General features: G+C 39.6%; 2 protein-coding genes across 4 annotated transcripts in view; both read right to left on the reverse strand.

Moving 5' to 3' along the window:
- Positions 1–5,104, reverse strand: part of LOC103467552 (NACHT, LRR and PYD domains-containing protein 3) — an 8,238-nt gene extending 3,134 nt beyond the window's left edge. The window contains exons 1-4 of one of the 2 annotated variants that reach the window (XM_081609100.1): positions 2,894–5,104; positions 2,641–2,802; positions 1,748–1,921; positions 1,499–1,672 (exon numbers count right to left, since the gene is read on the reverse strand). In XM_081609100.1, the coding sequence (XP_081465226.1) occupies positions 1,499–1,672; positions 1,748–1,921; positions 2,641–2,802; positions 2,894–4,461 (2,078 nt within the window). In that variant the 5' untranslated portion in view covers positions 4,462–5,104. The remainder of the gene's footprint in view (positions 1–1,498; positions 1,673–1,747; positions 1,922–2,640; positions 2,803–2,893) is intronic. The other variant, XM_081609101.1, reaches the window with a different exon arrangement.
- Positions 5,105–6,923: 1,819 nt separating this feature from the next.
- On the reverse strand, positions 6,924–9,053 carry trh (thyrotropin-releasing hormone). 2 transcript variants are annotated; one of them, XM_008414035.3, is made up of 3 exons: positions 8,845–9,053; positions 8,404–8,620; positions 6,924–7,990 (listed from the first exon to the last, which is right to left on the reverse strand). In XM_008414035.3, exons 2-3 carry the CDS (start codon positions 8,594–8,596, stop codon positions 7,374–7,376), a joined length of 810 nt encoding a protein of 269 aa, XP_008412257.1. In that variant the 5' UTR covers positions 8,597–8,620; positions 8,845–9,053; the 3' UTR covers positions 6,924–7,373. The 2 variants fall into 2 exon arrangements, with proteins under 2 accessions (XP_008412257.1, XP_008412256.1); XM_008414034.3 differs by having other exon boundaries at positions 8,404–8,623; positions 8,845–9,049.
- Positions 9,054–11,591: the final 2,538 nt, after the last annotated feature.

The following is an 11,591-nucleotide window of genomic DNA, read 5'->3' on the forward strand; positions in this document are numbered from 1 at the left end:
ACCCACGGGAACAGAAAAGGTTCCCGTCAAAAGTTGTATGAACACCTGCTTTCTCGCAGTTCATTGTGAAGTAAAGAGAGCAGGGAGAAAGTGGGTTTGTGTGTGTCTGCGTGTGCATGTGTGTATGTGTGTGTGTGTGTGTGTGTGTGTGTGTGTGTGTGTGTGGTGTGTTGTGTTTGTGTGTGTGGTGAAATAATGTCTGTCTGTCTGTATGTCTGTCTGTCTGTCTGTCTGTCGCTCGGTCGCTCCGTCCGTCCGTCCGTCCGTCCGTCCGTCTTTCCAACGAGCCGTCTGTCCATCCATCCATCCACGCACGCACATCTATTCAAATGAAAGCTTAAATGTGAAAATATTGGTTTACCGCAATCAACAGCTATTGCGGGGACGGATGGCAACTTGAAGAAATCACCACATTTCTTAAATATTTGAAAAAGTACAATAGTAACACATAGAAAAACAAATAGTATAGATTACCAAAAGCAGAAATCGGTATAAAACATGAAATAGTTGAAAAGTGAAAGATAGGAAAATAGCATAAGAAGAAATTAGTACAAAACCAGAAATTGTTGAAAAGAAACCATAACAAAAAGCACAAAATACCACAGAAAGGTGATAATTTTGATATATGAATTGATGAAATTGATTAAAGTTTGCAGAAAACCTTTGTAGGAAGTTACTGTCTTTGTAGCAGACAAAGCTACACCTTTGCTAATGAAATTTATCAAAAGTATAGCAGAATTCAGCAGAAGAAGCAGAAGTTTGTGTGCAACCTAAATTATTTGAAAAAGTCAAAAAGTGAAACAGAGCTTAAGAAGTAGCATAATTAGCACAAGAAGCAGGATATTAGTACAAAACCCGAAATAGTTGAAACAACTGAACAGTGAAACATATTAGAAAGTATAAATTTGCAGAAGCAGAAATTAGTACAAAACCAGAAATATTTGAAGAAGTGAAACATAGCAAAATAAATAGCATAAAGGAGCAAAAGAAGCAGAAATGATTAATATATGAATTGCTAAACGTGATTAAAGTTTGCAGAAGATCTTTGAAAACAGCAACACCGGTAAAAGCAGAAGGCACATGCAGAAAGGTAGACAAGCAGAATGCTGAGACACAGATAGAAACAGGGCACAAGAGAAAAATGCATTGAAGGAATAGGAGAAAGTGTGACATGACTATATTCCAGAAGAATTTGACAGAAAACAGTAAGACTTGTAGCAATAATAGTAATAGTTCTTTATAGTAAACTTATGTGGCTAAAATTTAATGCACAAAATTATTTCTCTACAGTGAAATATGCATGAACAGCATCATTTTGTTTGTCAAAAAGCATAAAAAGTAAAAAAAGGCAGTTACTAGAGTGTACACTCTAGCAACGTTGTCAAACAATCTACAAAACATATTAAAAACATATCGCTTTTAGAAAATCAAATTACCCCACATTACCGAAATTAAACGGAGCCGATCTTGGTTTTATGACCTTAAAATGGATTCATACCCGAGGCTCTGCAGTTTACAAAGCGGCTGTTGGAGGGCTTTGCATAAAGCTTCAATTCCACCGTCACCAGTCATGTTCCCCTTGAAGTCGATTGTTGTCAACTGTGATTGACCAGAACACAAAGCTGATGCAAAAGCCTTCATGGACGCTGCCGTCAAATTACAGCTTTGAATCCTGTTAACAAGAAAAGTTGATCATTTGACAGAGTGGACATGTTGAAATATGAATCCATACTATTTCAGAACTTACTGGAGCTCCTGTAGTCTGCAGTTTGGACTGTGCATTGCTTTGCACAGCTTTGTGAAGCCCTGATTGCCGATCGGATTAAACATCATTTGTAAAATTTGGAGTTGGGAGGCTCCCAAGGTTAGCAGGGAGGCCAGGTAGCCACAGCAGGCCGCAGTCAGACCATAGACATTAAGACTTCAAATATCAAAACACAACAACTTCAGTTATGTTCTGTCTTTTCTTTTGAATATCTACAGTGTTATAGAAGCATATTTGCCCACTTACAAATTTGTTTTATTTCTTTTTTTTTTCTTATTTACTGTTTAGTCGCAGTTGAAGGTTTTGGATCAAACAAATTTCAATATCAATAGAAAGCCGGGTAAAAACAAACAGTTTTTAAAATTACGATATCAGTTGTTAAAGAGAAAAGACATTGAAAACAACCTGGCTGTTTTCTTTAAGAAAAACAATTGTCCAGTCACACAAGAGGGTTTAATGAACTTCAGGTTTAGAGTCATGCAAAAGCATTTTAATAAAATTTCTGCTTAAATTTTGACTAGGCCGCTGAAAAATCTTCCCTTTGTACTTTATACTTGATTCAGAGCAAAAAGCAGGAACATTGTCCTGCTGCATCACCCAAGTGAAGAAGAACGCCCCCTTCAGTCAGTCAAACAGTTTGAATGTTGTACTTTTTTCCCCTTTTCTTAAATGCTCAGAATGTTGTAAAATTTAAAGACCATCAACATGAGTTTTGGCAACTTAACATTGAGTTTAAGTCAAACAATTGATTGACTATCCAATTTATGTTAATGTATGTGACAAAAAAAGTAAAAAACAATGTGATGGAAATATTTTACCACAGAATTGCATCATCAGCAACAAAAGGAAAACATTTAAAAAGGGATTTGCCTTACTTTAGTCCATGCAGCTTGGCCTCTCTTAATCCCGCACAGAGAATTTGCAACTTTTCATCTCCGAGGTTGGAATGGGAAAGCTCCAGCTCTCTGGTGACACCCATGCTGACAGCTGAAGCCAGCAGAGGGATGGAGTCTTTATGAATGGAGCAGTTTGACAAGCTGGAGGATACGGCATTGCATTTCATATATATGGTGCTGAACACATTGAATGATAAATGTTTATCATCTTTTAAGAGCATTTTCCACTTACATCACAGTGTGTGACAGACTCACAGACGGAGCCAAGACCTCCATCATCTCTCTTAATATTGTTGTTCTGGACACGCTCAACTTTTCCCTTTCACCCGGACATGTGATCACGTAATTCAGAGCTGCACAGTCCTGGAGGCTCAAGTTTTCATGAAAGATGTATGAGTGTGCAGCAGGGTTGAGGATTTCCTTTACCAAACTCTGGTTCTGGGCTTGATGCAGCAAATGGAAACATCTGTAGTGTTCAGATTTGTCGTATTTCTTCAGTGTTTTCTCTGATCTGCTTTTAAACCAGCTTTTAAAACCTTTAATCTGATCAGAGCGGAACATTCCCAGTAAGTCTTCCAGCAATCTGTACTGGACCGGCTCAGAGAGCCCTGACATAAAGAAATCTAGAAACTTTGAACAACCTTTGTGATTATCCAGCATCTTCTCCGTGTCTCCGTGTGTTGACGGGTCCAAAAAGAAAGCCACGGCCAAGACAAACTCCTGCATCAGTTTGGAGTGGAAGGAGAGCTCTCCTTCACTGTGAACTCTCAAGAAACCATCCACAGAGGTGAGACTGTGTTCAAAACCAAAGGAATCAATGGTGTGCTTGGAACAGCCTGAATGTTGGTCATAGAGGCAGTGAGATGCCATTCTGCCAAGAGCCAAAACTAACCCTCTACTGCGTTCTTTGTTCAGTGAGAGAGTCTGAATCAGGTGGACCAAAATATCCACAAACAGCTGAGACAGAGTCTCAGAAGGTTTGGTACATGAATCAATAAGCCGCTTGTAAATAGAGCAGACTGTCCAACAAAACCTGGGAGAAGCACAGAAATCATAAATGCCCAGAGTTCTTTCTATGTGCAGAAATGCTTCACTAGCTGCAGTGGGGTCAGGGAAGAAGTCGTTAAAGTAAACCTCTCTTTGCGGTTTCTGAAACCCCAACACATCCATCCGAATCCCGCTGAGGAACTTCGCGCCATCTGTGGGCCTGGTTGCAACAAGAAAGGCAGCTCCTTTCAGCAGGGATCCGTGAAGCAGACTGGCCAATAAGCAGGACACAGAGACCAGATGGTAAAGGTTAGAGGTCAGGGTGTGGACTGAGGGGTCCAGGCTGTGCTTAAACTCATCCAGACCATCAAATACAAACAACACGCCATCAGGTTCCTCTGTAACCAGACGTGTGAAGTTTGGGGGCATTTGATGGTGGCCTTGTTGGATTAAAGTTTCCAAACAAAGTTCATCTGTAGAAGATCCTATTTTTCTAAAATGGAAGTTGAAAACATGAGAAAAGTTTTGAAGGCATTCTCCATTAGCCCAATCGACAACAAGCTTGAGCAAAGCAGTGGTTTTACCAGAACCTTCTGGACCAACCACTACAACAGTTCTGGTCTCACCACAGAGAGCAGTCCGGATGGCATCATCTAGGAAACCCAGGTTATCATCCTGAGCGTCGGCGGTGACAGGTACGTACTTCCGGCTGTTAATGACGCTGGCAGGAGACTGACCACTGAGAATCGTTGAGGTGTTTTCTGTCTTCAGGATGCGAGTCAGAATATCAACTTTATCCATTCTGTTAGACATCCAGAGATAATAACAGCTAAAACACAGTGAACGCAGCGTGAGGGAACAGCTAACATCCTTTTTGCTTGCGTGCAAAAATAAAAGTCCATGTCCATGCGTGATTATTTGGTTTTCCTATACCTCGGAAAACTGTTCATGAACGTGTTTACGAGAGTTGTGCCCTGCGGAGGCTACGTAGTAAACTTCGAGGGTCAGTTGTTGGGGAAATTATCCTGGCGCAAGCCACATTTTCAGATTCAAAGCAGGCCATCATCTTAAAACGGAAAACCAGGAAATGTAGGAGGGCAAATTTACCCGGCACGCTGTCTTACAGGCAATGTGAGACTCTTCCTTCTTTTAGTCACTGGTGGGTAGAGTCTTGTAACACCACACTGCAGTAAACAGAAAGGGGTGGGGACGGACCACTGGCAGTCTTCAAGTACACCTCACTGGTCTTTCTCTGTGTGGCAGGAAGAAGCCTGCAGGCTACATTTGAATGAAATTACTGTACAGGAATTTTATTCATAGCTGTATTAATCCACAAAGGGGCGCTGTTTATACATTACCTTCTACAATGATGATCCAGAAGTTCATTGGATGTTCCTGCTAGGAGTTCCAAAACCATCTGTTTGACATTTCCTTTTTCTGCCATAAAACAAGTTTGTTGTCATCCTTTTTTTTATATAGAACTAAATACATCACGGTACAATTTTTAGGTCATTTTGGCAGTAGCCTGTCATCTACAGCTGGTGACAATGTTCTAATCTCCTTTTAGTGTTTTCTTTATTAAATAACAAAAATCTTCTTTTTAATACGTATCTTAGTAGACTTGGGAAACACTCCTCCACGGTCCCAATGACATCATGGTGACCTATGTCTGTGTGCTTGTTAGTGCCGATTCAAAGAAGAATGGGAGAAAAATGGGCTGACTAGAACAGACAAATCAGCAAGCCAGAACCTAAATTTAAAAGCTGCTTTTATTCACTGTAATGTTCATTGTTTCTTTCTTTGTCATTGAAAACGTGTAAAAAGCTTTGTCTTTATTTTTTGGCTCCCCGTATCTACGGTACAAACCAGAACCAAGTTCATCCAGCACAATTTTTAGCTTTCATGGGATTTCAAGGGAGGAAATGCCAAGAAACCAACTGGGCTGTTAAAAATTTATTAGTTTGACTAAATTGTGTTTAATCTGTTGAACAAATTGGAACTCTAAAATGTGCTGAGGTGATGTTGCATGAAATAAATCAAAATTTGACAGATAGAGAATAATTACAAGTTCTATGTAAAATCCAACAGCTCTGTTCTTAGTTTGCTTGTTTCCATTTCTTGTCACCGCTTCATAGCAAACACTGAAAGACGGTCAAAACAAAACTGCTGAAGAGTTTTTGCACAGTTACATGCACTTTACTTTAATTCCCTTTCAAACTTAACTCTGCAATTAATTTTTGCTCTGTGCTTCGTCATCTGCCACAGCATCTGAAGGATTTTGCTAGTGACTGTACAATAATTTACATTTATATGAGTAAGTATGGGAAAAATTTCACGTGTCAGTCTGCAAAAACCCAAAAGTTCTGAGCCAACTCAAGAACAATGCAAGATGTTATCTTACTAGTAGCAAGCAGGGCTTCTTAGCCCTGAGGCTGCTGTTGCTAATGAACAATAATATCTCAGCTGCTGTTGTCATGGAAGCGTCCAAATTATACAACCATGTAAATTATTTATTTATTTTAATTTTTACTTTTTAAGTTTTGTATCCAGCTTTAACGTGCCAAAATGTTGCCTGTAGTTATGCTGACCTTTTGAGGCAGATGTTAGTGAGGAACAGGACGTCCTAGCTGTGGTTACCATGATAAAGGTTGACATACCATCTTTTTCAGAATGGGTTTTAAAAGTTTATTACTCTTTTAATAGTTTCATTCCTCAAAGACCATTTTATTTTACTTGTAGAATACATCAAATGAACCAAAGTACCTCACATTTTAACTAATATGGTAGCTTAACTGATGTAATTAAAGGACTTTTGACCGTTGACACAATTCCTACTCAGAGATTAAGGTAAATAAAAATAAAATGTGTGCATTTTTTTGCTGGTGAAATGTTGACAGTGCTCTGGAGTTGTGTGAAAGTGAACGAGAATTGGCAAAACATTTTTGCCTGAATGTTCTGATGCTTCTGGATAAATTTGCATGTTGAGGACGGATTCCAATTAAAGAGTGGACACTTGACATCATCCCCCTGGTATCTGCCTGCATAAATGACACTTTATAACAGAAGATTGTAATTGGCTGAAAGCTGCGTAATTGAGGAAACAGAGAGCTGCAATACATCTGCACTGCACACGCCTCACATTTTGCTTGTACTGGTTACCAGAAGCATCTTTAATGAACTTCCTTTATAAGGCAGTGTAAAAAATAAAGAGTAACACGTTTAATTTGCTGTAGAATTCTTTATATTTTACATAAGTATAAATAAAACACAAATCAGTCAGTCAAGAGTTTTATTTGATGCAAGCGAGGCAGTTTTCATTAGTTCTGGACTCAGGTATGTCATGTGCCACACTGACAAGGACGTGTTGCCTCACAGAGGCAACATTGCTGAAGCCAGTAATTATAATCTTATATAAATTAATCATAAATATTCTAATGAAAATAATAAACCGTAACTTAACTCAAGAAATAATTAGATTTATATTAGCATATCCCGTCGTCCTAAATCTGTATTTACAGCGAAGTTTAAAGATATTGAGAATAATTACGCACAAGCGCTCCAAAGAAGAATCTCAGACTGATGCTATGCGTTAATGTTACAAACTGTGTGCCAAAGAAAAATGGCTCAAAAGGTTAAATAATTAAAATAAGTTTCAGTTTTTCATATTTCATATTGGATCACGTAGTTTATTGGTTGATAACAAAGCAGAACAGCTGTTTCTTTCCCTACTCTCCTTCCTCCACCTCCTCCTCTGGTGCAAACCTTTTCCCGGGGTGTTGTCTCTTCTCCTCGGCGTGACTTTTGTTGATGTTTTCCAGAAAGTCGAGCAGCAGGCTGGTCTTACTGCAGCTTTCAGAGTCCAAAACGTCACACGGACTGCTGGTGCTTAATTCCGGACTGGAGTTATCCCAAAAGCGTTTTCCTGGGTGCTGACGCTTCTCCAGCTCGGACATATCTTCCTCTCCGTCCTCAGTCCAGTCCGCTTCACCGTCCTCATCTTCGAGAAGACGCTTACCGGGATGCTGGCGCTTGCTGTGCAGCACCAGATAGCGCTTGCCCGGGTGCTGGCGCTTGGAAAGTTCGCTGAGCAGCTCGACGGGGCTGTCGGGAATGTGTCCCGTGGTGGAGCGCTTCCCTGGATGCTGCCTCTTCTGGAACTCCGTGAACAAATGCATTTCGTCTTCGCGCTTGCCGGGGTGCTGTCTCTTTTGCATATCCCAGAACTGCTCGTCGTCGACCACCTCCCTTCTGCCCGGATGCTGCCGCTTCTCCAGGTCCTCGAAGTACCTCTTGCCGGGATGCTGTCTTTTTGTCACCCATTGTGGTTGTGATAAAATCCCATCTGGACAAAAAAGAGTTGAGGACTTGTTTAGTATTGATCTAATACCGACTGAGTCTGTTCTAGCATAGACAAACTGCAGCAAGAGGGATTTTACAGTTGGCGTGCGCCGTGCGTAAATTACGCACAAGACAGCATCTTACGATCCATATTTCCCCAGATCTATGTCTCCCTATCTCTTTAGAAATAGAGAATGCAACAACATTTTGTAATTATTCATTATTTTACGTTTGAGGGGAAAAATAGTTCCCAGGAAATTGTTAAGACAGTGAGGCTTAGGTAACAGGAAATAATATGTAATGCTGGATTTAAACAAGTAAATATACATTTTAAAAAAACAGCATGACCGTATGATGCTGCAGAGTCAACTTTTTTTTTGTGCCGAAAAATATACCCAAACCATGAACTTCACGCACCATTTCTACCGTCTCCATCCTGCAGCTTTTTGAGGATAGACCGTAAGAGGAGGCTCTGTGCTCTCTGTAGCATGAGGTTGTCTATGGTGGTACTTCGGTCCATCTCATCCTCAGCAGGTAGACCCTGTCCATCACACACTGCCAAATTGCAGATCACAAAAGATGCCAGGACTAGAAGGCTTGCCGACTTCATGGCTTTATTTTTTTTTTCCACCCTCTACTAGAAAAAAAGATTCCAGACAAAGTCAAAGTTTTATTACAAATCATGCTTAATGTATGAAGTCAATAAAAGACTAATGATGCACGAATTGCATTGTTTGCTTCTGGACTTTCAGAAACAAAGAAAGCTCATTTACAAGTGCGAGACGCACAAAACCTGCTGTATCCAGGTAAAGTGACCCAAAATCTCAAATCTAGGATTCTGAAAAGCGCCAGACTTACATGAAAAGTATCCAAATTCTCCTCGTCCCCACCCCGAGGCACCGCTGGCAGCGTTGCTAATGGTTTCTCCCCGCTTCTCTCAGCTCTCGGTGACCCTTTAGGCCAGATCCTGGAGGTATATGAGCTGACAACTTATTCGGCTCTGCTTTTATACTTCCCGGTCACTGTCGTCACACAATCCCAGGAGTAATTTTTCAGGATCTCTCGTCCCCACTGATGTCACCAAGTCGTGCGCAACTGGGTTTGGTGAATGATCGCCCCTACAAGGACTGCTTCCCAGTTTAGCTTTTGCGAAACAAAGATAAACCTTGCACTTAGGGAGGATGGGATTACTTTTTTTATTTTATTTAAGATTTTAAGTTTTTACTTATTGATTTTGCGTGATTGCATACTTTTCATTCAATCCGTTTTTTTTAAAAATCTAGTTTGCCTCTTTTCTTCCAGACTTTCACCTTTTCATATATATTTTTTCATCTTAAGGAATCTAAAGGTTTCCTTTGGCTGCAGTGAGATGAAGACCATTTTTATTTATTTTATTACTTTTTTTTCTCCATCGAAACTTCAAAGTCAGAGGAAGCAGGGGGGTGAGCAAAACCCATCTGGCTCTTTAGCACACAGAATTCACATTTAGTCACGATGCAGCTCTGCTGAATGCACCAGAGTCAGGGTCTGCAAGTTTCAATGGGTAAGTGGGAGCAGGGGATACTGAAGCAACTAGAACAGGCACAGTGCAGTGTGGAGGTTTCTATAACAGCTACACATGTTTTACACTTTCTCTTCATGTATTTCAAAACGAACAAAGTTTCAGAAATATCACTCAGATGTATATCATCATATTCCATATCTTTTGTCGTGTGGAATTAGACATGAGACTTAATGTCACTAACCAGTTTAACGAAGAAAATCTAAACATATTCACTTTGCAAAACCGTGTGCACCTCTTGGACCTCTCACATTTAGTCATAACCACAAAAAAAAAAAAAAGCAAATGATTAAATGGCTTTTGAAAAAATATACATACCGTTTACAAAATGTGAAGAGTGTCACTTTTGCAGTCAGCCATCTTTTCTCAGCTTCCCCTGAAGAAAATCTGGTGCAACCAATACATTCAAAAGTCACAGAAAATAGAAACAATAAGTGAACAAGAAGCACCATTAAGTTTTAAGTTTAAAACTGACATCTCAAGCTCTGACCGCATGTTTTTATTCAACTCATCTGAAAATGGAAGGAGTTTTGGTATAGCTCCAAACCTACTAACACATAAAGTGATGGGCAAGAAGAGCATTAACAAGAAAAGTTGCTGAATAACCAGATCCTCCAGGTCAAGGTTGATCAATCTGATCTTTATGGAAGAGAAACAATTAGAAAGCCATGCCTGGAAAAAAAGCACAAGTCCTGCTTACAGTCAAAATTGTATCTCAACTCGCTAGTGACTGAAATACATATGTTCTCATTAAACGCATGCGCATGTAATCTAGTCTAAAGCAATATTTTTCATTAACTCCATACTTGTTTCATCAATGTTTTTTGGTATTTGATTTTAAAACATTTAATCTTATGTCAAGAAATTTGTTTGCTATTTCTGTGCAGCCATCAGTTTAAGATGAAGCCTAATTGCACAGATGCTGATGTACACACACCATTCATCTGACATGGGGGCTGATGTGTCTGCACAGGGGGGCTGAAGACTGAGAAATCATATGCTGCAAAGCAGCAGGAAGCTGTCAGAAATTGGGTCTGTGGGTGGTGGTTGGTGAGTGTGTGATGTTTTTCGTACTGAACTGGTCTTTGGTACATTATCACTTTCTTGCATACAGTTGTTGCTAAGATGCACATTTGTTGATAACAGTTAATTTTGTTTTTGACCGGCAGTATGTGTCCCCCGCAAGAAAATAAATGATTCTGTTCCACTTGGCTTCTTGACTGGATCACTTCAAAACCTTTTGTTATGATCGGTAGGTGTTTGGACTTTTAGTTTCTCTTTTGATCGTTTCTTCATTGTTTATTTCCTGACAGCATTTTAGTTTATCCTTTGTACATTTAGTGCATTTATTCTTTATTTTTGGTGTTTTGGTTTTGTCTATTTAGGTTAGCGTTGCTTTTGGTTTACTCCTTGTATTAACTTCAGATTTTTCCACTTCTGTTCCAAAGTCTCTGTTTCATCTCATCTGTTTAGTTTCCTCCTTCCTTCAGCTCTCCAGCCTCCTTCTCAGCACAACTTCCCTCAGTCATCTCATTTTCTTCTGTCTGGACATTCCCTCAGCTACTTTACATTCACATCTGATTGGCCCCTCTGGTTCCTCTTCTTCGGTATATTTAAAGGGGAAGTATCATGCATTTTTAAAGCACGTAGTACACCAAGCAAGACCAAGCATATAGGCACCACGGAATGGCTGCCATGGGAAATTCAAGGATTCCTCAAACATGCATGAAAGAATCAAAGCGACATTGCAGGTATGGTTTAATAAGGAAATAACATAATAAAATGATATAAAGTTTAAAAAAAGAGTGTTTAATGGGGCACACACCTTAAAAAATTTTTTTGCATAACTTTTGAGAATCATTAAGATGTTTCTATACAGATTTGAGATGGCACCTTGCCTTCTTCTTGGCCAGAAGTGTTTGTTACTCTCCGATTCTTGCCCAGACACATTTTAATTTATTTTATTATTTATCATCAAAATTGATCTCATTAATGGAAAAGTATCGCCTTCCAGTCCAATCGTAGTAAATAGAGTTACCAGGTC

This window comes from Poecilia reticulata, chromosome 7 (genome assembly GCF_904066995.2).
Source record: "Poecilia reticulata chromosome 7, P_reticulata-male-v2, whole genome shotgun sequence".
Classification (NCBI taxonomy): domain Eukaryota; kingdom Metazoa; phylum Chordata; class Actinopteri; order Cyprinodontiformes; family Poeciliidae; genus Poecilia; species Poecilia reticulata.

What these genes read in the sequence shown, in the direction of transcription:
- trh (XM_008414035.3), bottom strand. Translation starts at nt 8,596, where the DNA reads ATGAAGTCGGCAAGCCTTCTAGTCCTGGCATCTTTTGTGATCTGCAAT. An exon ending in GGATGGAGACGGTAGAAATG is followed by an intron (nt 7,991 to 8,403) that starts GTGCGTGAAGTT and finishes TTTTTTGTCCAG; the next exon opens with ATGGGATTTTATCACAACCA.